Source organism: Eutrigla gurnardus (assembly GCF_963514095.1).
Source record: "Eutrigla gurnardus genome assembly, chromosome: 1".
In the NCBI taxonomy this organism is placed as follows: Eukaryota; Metazoa; Chordata; class Actinopteri; order Perciformes; family Triglidae; genus Eutrigla; species Eutrigla gurnardus.
The window spans coordinates 32,394,989-32,409,243 of NC_139915.1; the positions used below are offsets into that span (position 1 = coordinate 32,394,989).

A 14,255-nucleotide genomic window follows, 5' to 3' on the forward strand; every position below is an offset into this window, starting at 1 on the left:
AGGAAGGGGAGTCAAATCTGAATCCCTCGGCAGCCCCAAGAAACAACAAACTGGTCTGTCTGATTTCATAGTTAGTGGGTCTGTCGGTGCTCCAGACACCCTAATGTTTGTGCACAAGCTTGAAAAAGTGAGTTTTCCTTGATATGTTCCCTTTAAAGTCCTAATCAATGTGAATGGTTTGATTTCTGGCTTTCTGGCTGTCCGAGGCTTGACCAGCAGCATCTCAGGTAGAAAAGTTGCACGGCTGGTAAAGGATGCTGCCAGTCCTCCCATCCATCACCAACTTAATGAACTGGTCGCCACTATGGACGCAAGACAACCCAACTGGAACAGAGAAGGTCACAGACACACGTCTGGTTGTGTTTCCTGTGTGGCTAAGCACTAGCTGAGGTCAAGAATGCCCCAAAACACAAACACTTTCTTTTATTCTGTAGGAAAGAGACTAGCTAAGATCTGGTAAAAGCTACTCTGGTGCTCATGGGAGGCAGCGGATGGCTGCAGTCAAACTCAAGTTGGCAAAAGGCCGATAAAGGTTAAAGGAATAATTGCTTGACCTTTCGTGGGACCCAAGACGTTTGCACTTCAACGTAACGTTGCAGAAAAACGGCCCGACGAAGCCCTCGCGTTTCACATTAAAGCACCGAAACAGACAAACATCCAGCGGCCGAAACGTTCCTGCCACTACGGCGATCAGTCAGACGGAGCTCCCCACGGAAGAGGCTTCAGTAAACTGGCCACCGCCATGCCGGGAGAAAGAGTTAACCATGTGTGGAAATGAGTCGGGGAAGGGAGCCGGGCTTTGGCCACCACGTCGTACATCAACATGCCAGTGTCATTAAGCACAACCGGGGCCGGCAGAAACCCCCGACGACGCCTTCCCCCATGAAATTACACTGGAAACACACCGCTCACATTAGTGCTTCATTTAAACCGCCGTCGTCTACATTGGAAACATTTAACTCCTACAGCAGCTCCAGTAGACGAGCACTTCCAACACTAAGGCTCTTATTTTATGTGTATTTTCACTGAAATATACTATATGTTCTTCAGTGGTATGGATTCACTCAAACTGTGTGTCCAAAGTGAAGGTGGATCTTGTTTTCTTTCTTTTTTTAATTGGAAAAAGATAGATTTACAAACAAACATTTTTTTTTTCAATTTTTGTTTTTTGCATAAACAGTAAAAGTAAGATATTCAAAATGTTAAATCCTTACAGACCCCCATCTTCACTTCTAGGGGCCCAATATACATTTCTGTAGGATCTTCCACTTTACAAAGGCCTGTCCATCCACATGTACCCCATCTACATACCTAGAACTATTTCCATTATCATTCTATCAACAGCAGTTTTCTTCCATGCCTTACTGCCATGTGCCCATCTCCCATTCTAATAGAAGTGTAACTATATATACATCAGAACAAAGGCAGCTTACCTATTTATTTCTGTGATGATATAAGAAGTCAAGTCATACAAATTCTGCTCATATCGGGGATCTAAATAGATCTGATGGTGGATTCAACTAATAATCCCTGGAAAAAGTGGAGGAGAAACAAATGTTCTTGCTGTAAAAGGGGGGATGGATGTTGGGATGAGATGCTGCAGACACTGCAGTGATGCTAGCGGCCACATTTCAGCCACATCTCCCTGACATCCTCCCTCTTGCTCGAGTCTACCTTCATGTTCTGCTTCTCGGGCCTTTCCCGTTCAGTGCATAGCTAAGCTGCCGAGCTGATGGGCGGTATACGCCGAGCGGTGGTGTGTTGAATTACAGCCACGGAGAACCTGAAGGTCGGCCACCGTTCGACAGCTCAAGGACCTTTTCTCCGAGTTCAAAAGAGGGGACGGGGTTGAGTGCGTGAGTGATCCAGGACGGCGAGGGCGGAGGGGAAGAGGAGGTTTAGAAGAGCTATGACACCACTCGGGTGAAAGTGGGTGGGAACAAAAAAACAAAAAAAATCCTGCAGCCGTCCAATGAAAGTCCAGATGAGAACAAACGCCCATGGGCGCAGGTAACCAGGCCAACGCCTCACCTTGAGGATCATGGGACTTTCTTACACAAAAAAAAGTGACCTCCTTTTTTCTGGGTACATTAAGGAGGTAAAGCTGTGAAAAAAAGAACCCCTCCTCTTCAATACTGGAGCTACACAAACACACCGGAGCATGACAAATGATTCGCTGTTTAATTTATTACGCTGCCAGCCGAGAGGATTTGCAGGGATGTTTTGTTCCAGCCTGCTGCGTGCTCTCTCTCCCATTCCCTCTCTCTCTCTCTCTCTCTCTCTCTCTCTGCCGGCACCTCCCACCAGAAGAAGCGCAGCCTCAGAGTTAATTACTGCTGCACTCGTACAAACACATCAAATAGGATTCAGTCTCTCGCCGTGATAAATCACCGCAGACACAGTCGGCATTAAAACAAACCGCTGGATGTTTACGCTCGGGCTCTCACTTCAGCCGATCAGAGCCGAGAGTCAACACACCCGGGAGGAGAGGCCGCTGTGTGTGTGTGTGTGTGTGTGTGTGTGTGTGTGAGAGAGAGAGAGAGAGTTTTGTCATCTTCAAGGTGACTTTAGAAAGTTTTCTCTCTTCCAGCCGGAGGGGATTTTTAGTATGGAAGCATTCAAGTATTCTTGTGAGTTACAGTGTGTAAAAGGAGCAGTGTGTGTGTGTGTGTGTGTGTGTGTGTGTGTGTGTGTGTGTGTGTTGTAAAAGTACACCATAGGAGTGAAAGCAGCCGGAATGCTGTTAAAAACTCAATTTCTGGTTTACAGCCCCTGGAGGAGGCTGGGGACCGTCAGGGTGCCGGGGTGGAGCGAGCACATCGAATACACAACCCTCACTCCCTCAGCTCACAAGCTTCCTCCTCCTCCTCCTCCTCCTTCTTCCTCCTCCTCCTCCTCCTTCTTCCTCCTCCTTCTTCCTCCTCCTCCTCCTCATACTCGGCTTGGTTCACGTAGGAAAGCACAGACTGATGTTTACACCCTTCATCTCAGGTTTAAGTCTGGACTACAGCTGGTTCTGAGGCTAACATGAAACTATGAGCTCAGATGTGTTTGTAAGACGACCTTTGCAACCCCTCCAATAAAATTACAGTTCCATAAACTTTATGTTTTAGGTTCTATGTGGTAACATATATTCTCCTGGATTACAATCACAGTATTAAGTGGTTAACGTTGGTATTACCGTACTGGTATTACCGTACTTGTATTACTTCCTTATATTTAGGCACCAGAACAACATTGTTTCTTTGAGTAAAACATCATAGTTTGGTTAGAAATTTAAAAAGTACGTTACATTGTACGTTACGTTGTATGCAACATGGTATGTTACGTTGTTCGTTACGTTGTTCATTACGTTGTATGTTACGTTGTTTGTTACTTTGTATGTAACGTTGTACGTTACTTTGTACGTTACATTGTACGTTACTTTGTACGTTACATTGTACGTTACGTTGTACGTTACGTTGTACGTAACGTTGTACGTTACGTTGTACGTTATGTAATTTAAGGGCGTTTTCACACCAGCATTACAACTCTATTGGTCTGAATTTCCATTCGGGGAAAAAAACAAGAAATAAACAAACAAGTAAAATAATTGGCACATCACTTTTCAATATCGCAATGGATGGACAATAACGCAGGTTGCTCTTGTGTCGGAAAGGAATGATCCTACCAATGACGCCCAACGGGAGCTAGTTTAATCCAAAAAGGTGCAAAGCTTCCTCCAGTCTGGCCGGATCGAGGTCGGACAAACGTAAAAATATGTTTCCCTCCAAAAGTACGAGATAATGCTGTTTCATTGGATATGGGAACACAATATTTAGGAGACCAGGCTGGCATTTTTATACACAACAGACTTTTAAGTATTATGACATTAAACATGTTTATTACACGCTACAAACAGCAATCTATTGATCTGACTATCGTGAGCCTCGTCCCAGTAACGGGGCTTGAAGTGAAAGTTTGTTCTCAGGGTCAGGGAAATCTAAATCATGGTCAATCTGCATGTGGATTAAGGAATCATCCATTTATCCATTATTCATACCCATGAAACGGGCAGAAGCCTTTGGCAGCAATGACCTACACAGGTCACCAACCTTCTGACAGTTTAGTGTTTCCAACGACCCAACCTGAATATCTCTAGATTTGACAGAGAACCGGGGGAAAGTTGGTGGATTTGGAGCTGTAGCACTAATGGAGGGTCTGAAACGGAAATCTTCCTGGGAGTATTAATGTGCTCAGTAACTGTTATGGCAATCTTCACATGAGATTTTAATATTCCTCTCGTCTAAATGGAAGCTTTGGCCGAAATGTTGGCAAAGGCAAAAAGGTCATTGAGGCACAACTAAACTTGAGATGTGCTCTATAAATAAACTTAACTTCCAACTTCTCATCGCTGCCGAGTTAAGACAAAAGTTCACGAGCTGATGTGCGAGGGAGCGATTCCATTATCCTGGAAACTGTTTAGTCGGGTGGCGTGAGAGAGGAGGTGAGCAAAAACTCCAATCATGTATCGCCACAAGTTTGAGAGCAAAAAGCAAGATAAAACATGGGCAAGTTGAGTAGTTTTAATCCACTCTTCCCAGATATCCTGTCACTGAACAAGGGCAGCATTCAGCACCACCATGCTGAATGCTGCCCTTGTTCAGTGACAGCTTTAAGCACCACCATGCTGAATGCTGTCACTGAACAAGGGCAGCATTCAGCATGGTGGTGCTTAAAGGCTTTTTAAGTTAGAATTAAATGTTTAGTTGTTCAGTTTGTGCCCCTGAAAAGGGACAAAACACGCTGAAGACCAGATGAAGAGGTCTACTTGTGTGATGTGCTTATAAACTGGGGACAAATCAATAGAAAAAAACAACACTGAGTGTCTTAGTAAAGTATTGATCCACTGTAAGCTGCTTGAACAGGTGCAATGCTGCCATAGATTCTGTGAAGTGTCTGAAACTCAACTTCTAAAAGACATTCCCTCGTTTGGCGGGCTATCTGACATTAGTCCAACATCACCATTCATCTGCATTCATTACGTTCCTCCGCTCCGGTCAAACAGCCAAAGAAGCCCCGACATCCTGCACCAGATAACCGAATCCTTTCCCCACTCCGGCAGCTCGGCTCTCGTCCTCGGCTCATTATCTGACCCGGCGATAGCGTTTGAGCAGCGTCAGAAGGTTTTTGAAGTTGTTATCGTCCTGGCTCCGAGCGCGGCTAAAGAGCCCCCGCCGGACGTCAAGCGCCTCGGCCCCTCCGCGGGTCATTTATTACAGTAGACTCCCATCTAATATCTGGTCAGCGGGTGGACAGCTGGCCGCCGGGCTCATCCATCCCCACATCGGCGGACACATCTGCGATTCCCATTATGATAGCACAGACGCTGACACACACAGACTCTCTCATATATAATGACGGAGCGCGTCGGTAACAGAAAAATGATCATTATGCATTTGTTTGCTATGATTCAATACACCAGAACCAATAACAAAAGGGTAAAATGTATTAAAGCTTTAACATTTACTGACCCAAACCACTCAGGAAGCTGGGATAAATGCTGTGTTTCCTTATCTTTGGAATAAACAGGACTGAGTATGAGTAGCATCACTATGGCTGAACGGATGGAGGAACCTTTGTTGGAGGTGAAAAGGTCTCCAGGATGAAAAGCCAGGATAAGATGTCAGTTTTTAATTTGGCCTCCTAGTTATTGCTTTTTTGAAATTCCTATTAGTACAGAAGATACACTAGAAGATATAATATAACTACAATATCAGTTTAGTATATATTAGCCATCAAAAGCTAGAGATCACATGACCAGTGAACTTAATTGGGTTAGTTATCAACTTTAAGATGAATAGAGAATTGACTTGATTTCACAAACTGGACTTTAATACCGACAGTGAAGTACGTCTTTATAAGAACAAGGTTTTCTGGTTATTGTCATATTTATTTATTTGAATTGACTGTTCATTTTTGTGTCTAACCCATAAGTTTGAAAATGCCAAAGCTGATTTATATGGTAAAAATAATAAAGTTAGTCATGGCTGCTTGATGACAGTTTCATTGTACATCAACAACACCAACAGAAGCTATATGATCTGCTGTGTTTTAACCCACAGAAAGTTATTTCAGAGAACATTTATGCTGCAGCAGGTAAACGGTACTTTAATCTGCTGATTAAATATTATATAAATATTCCAGCGGTCAGTTACAAAGCGCTCCTCCCGTAGCGAGTCGTGATTCAGAGGCCCGCAACCCGGCTATCAGATGAAGTTTTACACGCCGTCTGCGATGGCTGAGTGTGATTTGTTTTGATCCCCGGCTGTCTCTGTGGGTGACAGATAACGGGTGTCAACCAGCCTGAATACATCTCCACCGCAGCCCGGTTATCTGCCGCGGCTCGCTGTGACACGCCGCCGAGGCCCGCGGCACGGAGAGAAAGTAGACCCCTACGATACGCACCTAAGTGAAGCTCAGAATGGAACTTAACCACGCATGTAAACTCTTCTCAGCTACCGGGAAATGTACATGAGAGCTGACACAAGAACATCATGGCTCGTGTAAACAGAAAACTACAAAACACTGACCTGCTTGGACAGAGAAAGGCTTCTCCAGGAGGAAGATGGTCTGTTTCCAGTGCGTCTTTGTGTCCCGAGGACCCGTGGAGAACATCACCTGGTGTCAAAAACAAAGGAGCATCAATATCACAAACCGGTGCTCCGGTACACTTTTTCACGAAGCAAACCTTTTGGATGTTGAAATCTACTTTTAATAGAAATGCAGAATATGTTTTGGTAAAAGCAATGCGCAATACTAATGTTGGCTTACTGGAAACAATTCAAATTCATTAATTTAATGCAAGTCCATACCCGTAAGAGCAATACATTTTAAAAGTTGACAATAATAATATCCTGTATATATTCTGGAAATTGTCTATTATGTACACCATACATTCAACTCTATTTAACTTTCTTTAGATAGCCTTAGTGTTAATATCTTTTTTATATTGTACTTTTCTTGTTAATGCATGTTTATTATTTATTATCCTTATCTTTACTGTCTTGCTGCTGTAACGCTGTAAATTTCCCCACTGCGGGACAAATAAAGGACTATCTTATCTCATCTTATAAAACTGTAAGGACTCAAACTTACTGGAGGTGCTGGAGGAGTCTTGTTTGGATTTAAGGAACCAATTTTCTATTTCATCGTTTCTGTTACAGTAACTCCCCTCCATTTAAAGCTTAGTGTGCATTATAAACTAGACCCCACTGCAGCGTGTCCAGAAAGCAAACGTGTGGAGGTGGACATCTTACTGGACCATCCACAGCATGCAGTCTGAGTCTCAGGTACAATAGGAAGTGCAATCAAAAGGCATATCTGTGCTGCTCACAGAGCTTGGCATCGGCGGTTCCAACTGGCCGGCTCTGCTGGGTAAGTGCTTATATCAGCAGTCGGCTCCGACGCCCGTCGATTGCCAGCGAACGCCTCGGGGAGGAGGGACACGCTTAAGCGTGAACATAATTGAGTTTCCGTTAAATGGTCTTGGCTGTTGCCGCTGCCGCTTACCTTGTTGCCGCAGCCTTTGTCAAAGAAAATGTCAAAGTAGCCCACAATTGCCTGCAATGAAATATGAGGGGCGTGTTAGAATGTGACAGTACAATAAACCCCTGGATTTGTTTGACGACGCTGCAACTCTGACGAGCCGAGCCGAGGCAGAACAAGTCTCTGGGTTTTTAATGAGCAAGATACGCTGAATGAAATGGGGAGCTGCTGTGTTTGTGAGCACGGCAGTAAAAAGCAAACTGTTTGAATATTTACAGTTATCTTTACAGGACGGGAGATAAACACTGTGATGAGTTTGCGTGCTACCCTGTTACAGAGAGTGGGTTATCGATAGCTCTCCTTCCTCTCAAAACCAAACTGGGTTTCTCCTTCAGGCTGAGTCAACAGCAGCCCCCCCCACCCTCCCTCCCCTCATCTGGGAGACTTGTCACCGGACAAAAGAAACACATTATGAGGCAGCCGCCGACGACATCGAGGGGAAATTGCTGACAATTTATAAAAAAAAATTAAAAAAACGGGAAATTAGCAAAGGTGGCTATTTCGGTGACAGTGTTGCAGCAATGTGAAAAGCACAGGAAAATACACACCAAATGTGTTTTTTGGATAGCTGAGTATGAAGGTGTGTCGAAAAGGAAATTAGGCGACGAATCTCTGCTCTTTTGCAAAACAAAGAAGAAGAAACCAGCCTGTCTGAAGCTTCATAAAAGGTCTTTGTGACCAGAAATGTTTCTTTTCCTTCCTTTTCAATTCACAAAGTGGCTGCATGGAAATGAATACACTGTCTGCAGATATGGAGGAACAGAGCTATGAGAGTGAAACCCACAGCAAACTGAGGGAAAGTCCAGGGCCAGAGTGCCTGTAGGTGACCGTTGTCAGATATGTGGGGTAAAAAAAAAACACCCCCGGGCTTGTTTTCCTCCCATTCCCCCCCCTCACTGGAAGAAGAGAGGCACTCTATCAATCTCAGGAGCGCACTTGTAGTGGCAATGATGCAGAACTAATAGCTTTTAATCCTGACGCAGCTGACAACTTGGAGGCCAGCTCTGTGAGACAAAGAAGAGGCGAATCAATGGGAGGAGAGGGGAAGGGGGAAGGAGAGGGACAGAGGAAAGAGAGAGGGAATGTTGAAGAGGAAGGAGAGAGGCTGAAGCATCATTTGAAAGCTGGGAAGCCTCCTCTTTCCTTCTTTTTGTTATTGATTTGTGTGTACAGTACCATCTGTTCACAGCCTCCCGTTGGATTTAAAACCGGCCATGGGAGATGTGGGTTTTTTTATTATTCATAATGCATCTACACACACTCGATAATCACGATACCGTCAGAAGCCGTGTTCAACACACTCCCCGCACAGAGGCTTCAATCAACCTTTATCGACTCCGACAGGCAGGGGCGGCACGCTCGCTCACAACTAAACCGGCAGAAAAGAACCCAAAGTGGATAAAAGAGCATGTCAACCCGATGCAATTATGGCTTTTAATGAACGCCACGGAGACGCTCGCTACTGAGGTAATTAGGAAATTAGCCGTAATTACTCGTCAGGCAGAGCGGATTCACCTCTCTCAGCCGGGGAGGCAGAGATCATCGTCATCGCGCCTCGCCGATGACAACGCCTCGTAAGCGAGATTGATTGTCACTTGTGCAACGTGCAACTCTCACACGGCAGCCAGACAGGCAATTACAATTTAGGCCAGCGAGTGTAAATAAAAAATAAATAAAAAAAGAAGCTTGGCGTCTCACTGCTCCATTAAAGTCACATTTGAAAAGAGAGGAATCTATGCATGAAAAACACAAAAGATGTGAAAGAGCAATAAAGAGCACGATGACTCACGGCTGATACGGACCGAGCCGAGGCTTTGGTGCTGATTTAAACCGGGCTGATGGAGGAGTTCATCAAACTCCCTTTTGAAGGGACTTAATGATTGCTTTTACGACACCCGGTGAAACAGTACAGCAGGATTTATCAACTTTAACTCCAGATGGGAACTAAAAGCTGTTATTCAACTGTTAAAGGAGTTCGGCTGCAGCTTCCGTCGCTTGATAAGAATTCATCAATTTTTATTCATTTTCATTCCTGATTGTTGCTCTCAAACATCGATGCATGGACAGTAACATTACAGAGTAGAAGAACAGGGAATGAGGTCAACAGTAAATGCTGTAGAACCAAAACAATGAGCTCAAAGACACTATGGTCTTGGTCTCTTGACGACAACGCTGCTATCACATTTAATTACATAAAAACATATGAAACGTGGCCTCGGTTGTCGTCTTGTGTTTGAATAATAAACCCTGAATCTAAAAGTTTTGCACCCTCACAAACCTGTGTTTAAAATGTGTGTTCCACTAATTTATGGTCATTTTAACAGCGTTTTTATGTTGTATCAGAGGATTTTTGTAGACCCTGACAGATTAAGGCCTCGGTTTGAACACACATCCACACACACACACACACACACACAGGACGAATCAGAATACGGGCTTTTCATTCTCATCAGCGATTAGCCCGGGGCCCCGGCTCTGTCTGTGATAAGTGATGACAGTGGGCTTCCTGACGGCCCGCGGAGGAGGCTCTACACGGCAGCTCTCCGGCCCCCATTCTCCGGGAGGAGCAGGGGGAAAATTAATAATTATCATCATGGATAACACCAACAGGGAGCAATTCATCATCGCTCCCCTTTCGCCCGGCTGTGTGTCAGCGAGCTGCGTGGCCCGGCCAGATACTATTATACGATGTGGGGAGGGGGGGGGCTCTGAGGGGGAGGGGTTGTGGGAGAAGAGAGGGCCTAATGCGCTTTTGATGGGGTTTATCCAGGCGTGGAGGCTTCAAGCACGACCACCTCACGGGTGGGTTGGTGTGAATCCCCCTCCCCCGCTGCCACACCGGTGAGGTGGAGCCCGGATCTGCCTCTCCAACACACAACTGTACTGTACCAGCTGGAGAAGGTCCAGATTCACGCTGTGCAAACCAGACTGCTGGTCGAGGCGGTGAAGGTGGAGGGAAACGGAGTTATTTTATGACTATTGGGTTCCAATCCCTGCAGCCACTTCACGCTCTGCTTCCCGGCAGACTCTCCACTGTTTCTAACGCTCTCTGCTCACGTTGGTGAACACGGCTGGTTTGTGTCCAAGTCACCATATTGCAGATAAAGCCTCACGGATGTTAACTCCACCAACCAGTGAGGATACAGTTCACATCCACGTCTGTCCCAAAACATCACCGTTCATCATAGTTTGTAAACACCGATGATGTCTGATGGAATTTAAAAGCACACTCATCTGTGTTTATAGCCTACGTCCACCATTAACACAGGTTACTAAGCAACCACAGACGCACCGCAGTCACCAGCTAACACGGGCACTCATTAAAGTGGAACACCTGTTGCTCTGAAACGGTTGTGATCCTGACAGACAGACAGACAGACAGACAGACAGACAGACAGACAGACAGACAACCCACGGCTGTCAGCAACGCGGAGACAACCATGACAAGACCTTCATTGACTGCCACTATTGATAAAGGAAAGTAGCTAATTGCCCCAGAGCTACAGGGCTTTTTCTCTAGACTATTTTACTTTCCAAGTTTACTTTTGGTTGAACTCAAACTCAAGCGTGTGACACCTCTGCTGCATTAAAGCTTTTTGAAGTCTTTGTCTCCTAAGTCTCTGCAGTAAAACATCCTTCAATGGTCTGCTAAGTGTAACAATCTCCATCTGTGTTAGTTTAATTCACACGTTTGCTTATTTAGTTTAGTTCATGTTTTTCCGTTTCTAATTAGGAATGGCGCTCTCATGTACACGCGCACATGAACGCCCCTCCTCCACCAGGTGCTGGCTATTAGAAACACAGAACACAGTATTATGATGACTAATAAAAACAGGAGGGTAATCCAGCTCGATTAGGACCAGAATCCCCCGTTAAGAGGTGAGGATTATCTTCTAATGAAGGATTATCTGATGTTAGGAGCAGGTTTGACTATACTTTCATACTGTATCAATAATCTGGGACGTTCCACTTCTATCCCTCATAGCGATGACTCACATTTTTCAGCGTGGCTGAAAGTGATGCATGGAGCTCACGTTGGATGACAAGGTGATAAGGAAGGGTTTTTTAGTTGAGTGTTTACACACCGCTCGATGCCTCGTCTGTGATGGATCTCTTTTGAGTAACAATATGGAGTTCCTTCGTGAAGTCTGTGGATTATATTGACCCGGTCACGATTTCTGGTCAGATACATTGCTGTTGAGTTGTTCAAAGAGAAAATTAGAAGGTGGAGTAGACAAATAAAGTAGGTGGAGTACTCCACCGACGTATTGCATTTAGAGCGTAGAACGATGGCCGTTTCACGGTTTTTAAAAAAAGATCACGAGTGATCCAACACAACCAGCCATATTGTTCATGTGTTGTGTTCTTCTTCCTTGTCAAAACCTGGCAACTACAATACCCACAATGCAATTAAACCGCAGCCAATTTAGTAGCACCTTTCAATGTTAGCAATGCACGCTATATTCTTCACACTGTTGAGAGTTAAAGAGTGGATTCTTCCACTAACGATCCCCTTCTTAATGTGCTGAAAATTGTCCTTGAAGTTGACGAGTGCCTGCCCTGTCAGTCCAGAAGGCCACCCCCCCTCCCCACACACACACACACACATTTAAATGTGATGGAAAGCAGGTGAGAGATGGATTGCAGGGTCCTCTGCAGCGCTACAGTAGCTACCTCAGCAGCAGTGAGACAGCAGTGGTGAAATTAATTACAGACAGAAACGTATTCTCTCCTGCAACGCCATCCGCATACATAATGTCCAGCCTTCAGGAGGGGAGGAGGCACTTTTTGCTACCTGTTCTACAGTTTATGTCAACGGATCATGGAGCTGTGGGGCTAAAACAAAAAAACGGGGTATAAAAGATGGGTACAGAGTGTAAATGGAAGTTTCAGCACACATATATCCTGTATAAAAGGCACAGAGCATGCAAGACGTCAAAAGGGAAGCAAGGAAAGGAGGGATTAGAAAAAAACAAAGCACGAGAACGAGGATTAGTCTTGTGTGTGTGAACGGCACAGACGCAGGGGTTGTGCTGTTCATTTAATGCAAGGTTAGGCAGGCTGAGCTGATGAATGGACTGTCGACAGGAGAACAAAAGCAGGCGCTGCAGCTCTCCCTCACCGATCCCCGAGCACTGGTCCAGGAGCGGTTTACCCTTCACACATCCTAACTTTAACTACTACTGAGGAGCTGCAGCCAATACTGACTACAGATCAGTATCTTTATCGCAGCATCACCTGATTCCCCGCAGGTCAACACTCCGTGTGTAAATCGTGGGGGCGAGCAGGTTGGATAATCTACACGGGAGTACCTGCATCGAGTGTTACAGCACGACTGGATGATAAATCATATACATAAGTTATGACGACACACACAGTATGCATGCTGTTGCATATCAGCACGGCCGAGCGAGGGTGAGTGGAAACAGCAGAGAGATCCAATCATCCGTTTTGCTGCAGAGCCCCCGAACATGACTGGACGTACATCCTAGATATAGAAAACGGGATGTTTTCAATTACAGGGCAGAAAAGACAGGAAAAATGAGAGGACGTTTACAAATCCCATTAAATTCACCAGCCTCACCCGGGGAGCGCGGGCCAGATAATAACCACCTATTGATTATCCATTCAACCAATACGCCAGACAGTGCGGTAACGATGCGGCACACACACACACACACACACACACACACACACAAAGCTCCTCCGACACAATGGACTTTTCCCACAGACGGATCACTCCTCACAGTGCAGTGTCGGAGCCTGCAGTGGTGAGGCTGTAGTAGGGGTGGGAATGGCTGGGGAGGGGGGGGTTATGGTGGCTGCCAGCACCTCACCAAATAGACTCATAAACCACTCGCCATGCTTTGGTGCAGCCGACCCTCACTGAGGACACACGATCTGGTGTTGATGTCTTTGGTCAAGCTGACCTCCACTAACACACACCACGAGTCAAGGGTTCAGCTGAGTCATGGTATGTGTTATATGACTCATTATTTATTTTTTATCTTTGGGTTATTGAATTGCAACGTTAGAAAATCCACTGGTTTAAGATTTATTTGGACTTTGGACAGCGATGCATGAATATGTCGGGGGTTGAATCATCTTTTATGTTTGAAATGATCTGTTAGATTCATCAAAAGGATCAAAAGTACCGATCACAAAACATGAACTATCCCTGAGTAAGTACATATATCGCAGATCGGGATAAAAAAACGCTCATAATAAGTTGATCGTGGGGAATTTCCATTACGGGACAATCGTGAATATAGTCACACATAACTTGAAAAGGATGTCTTCCTTCTTATCATGATTGAGAAGTGGGAAATAGAAATTACAGAAAAAACGAAGTATTTAAATATATATGTATTTATATATATTTTTAGGGAAAATATCGTGAACAGCAATGATTTTGTGCCGGATCACCGTGACATGAAACGTGCGTGTCGCCCCGTGTCTATTCCTGACATCGTCCGACACTGACACGAGACAGTTTGATGCGTAGAGCATCATAGTGTCAACATTCACTATGTTGTGTGACATGTCATCCGAAAGTCACATTAGCCTCACTGCTGTGATTCCATCTGAAACTCTATTAAATGTCCGAGTGACAGGCATCCTCCAGAATTCAGAAACATGATCCGTCACCATGAGCTGACTGATTGGAC

At 45.0% G+C, this 14,255-nt stretch overlaps 1 protein-coding gene across 1 annotated transcript in view; it reads right to left on the bottom strand.

Moving 5' to 3' along the window:
- prmt3 (protein arginine methyltransferase 3) overlaps positions 1 to 14,255 on the bottom strand; it is a 50,018-nt gene that overhangs the window by 2,613 nt on the left and 33,150 nt on the right. Inside the window, exons 14-15 of the mRNA XM_084018879.1 lie at positions 7,552 to 7,602; positions 6,573 to 6,660 (exon numbers count right to left, since the gene is read on the bottom strand). Of these exons, the coding sequence (XP_083875005.1) occupies positions 6,573 to 6,660; positions 7,552 to 7,602 (139 nt within the window). The remainder of the gene's footprint in view (positions 1 to 6,572; positions 6,661 to 7,551; positions 7,603 to 14,255) is intronic.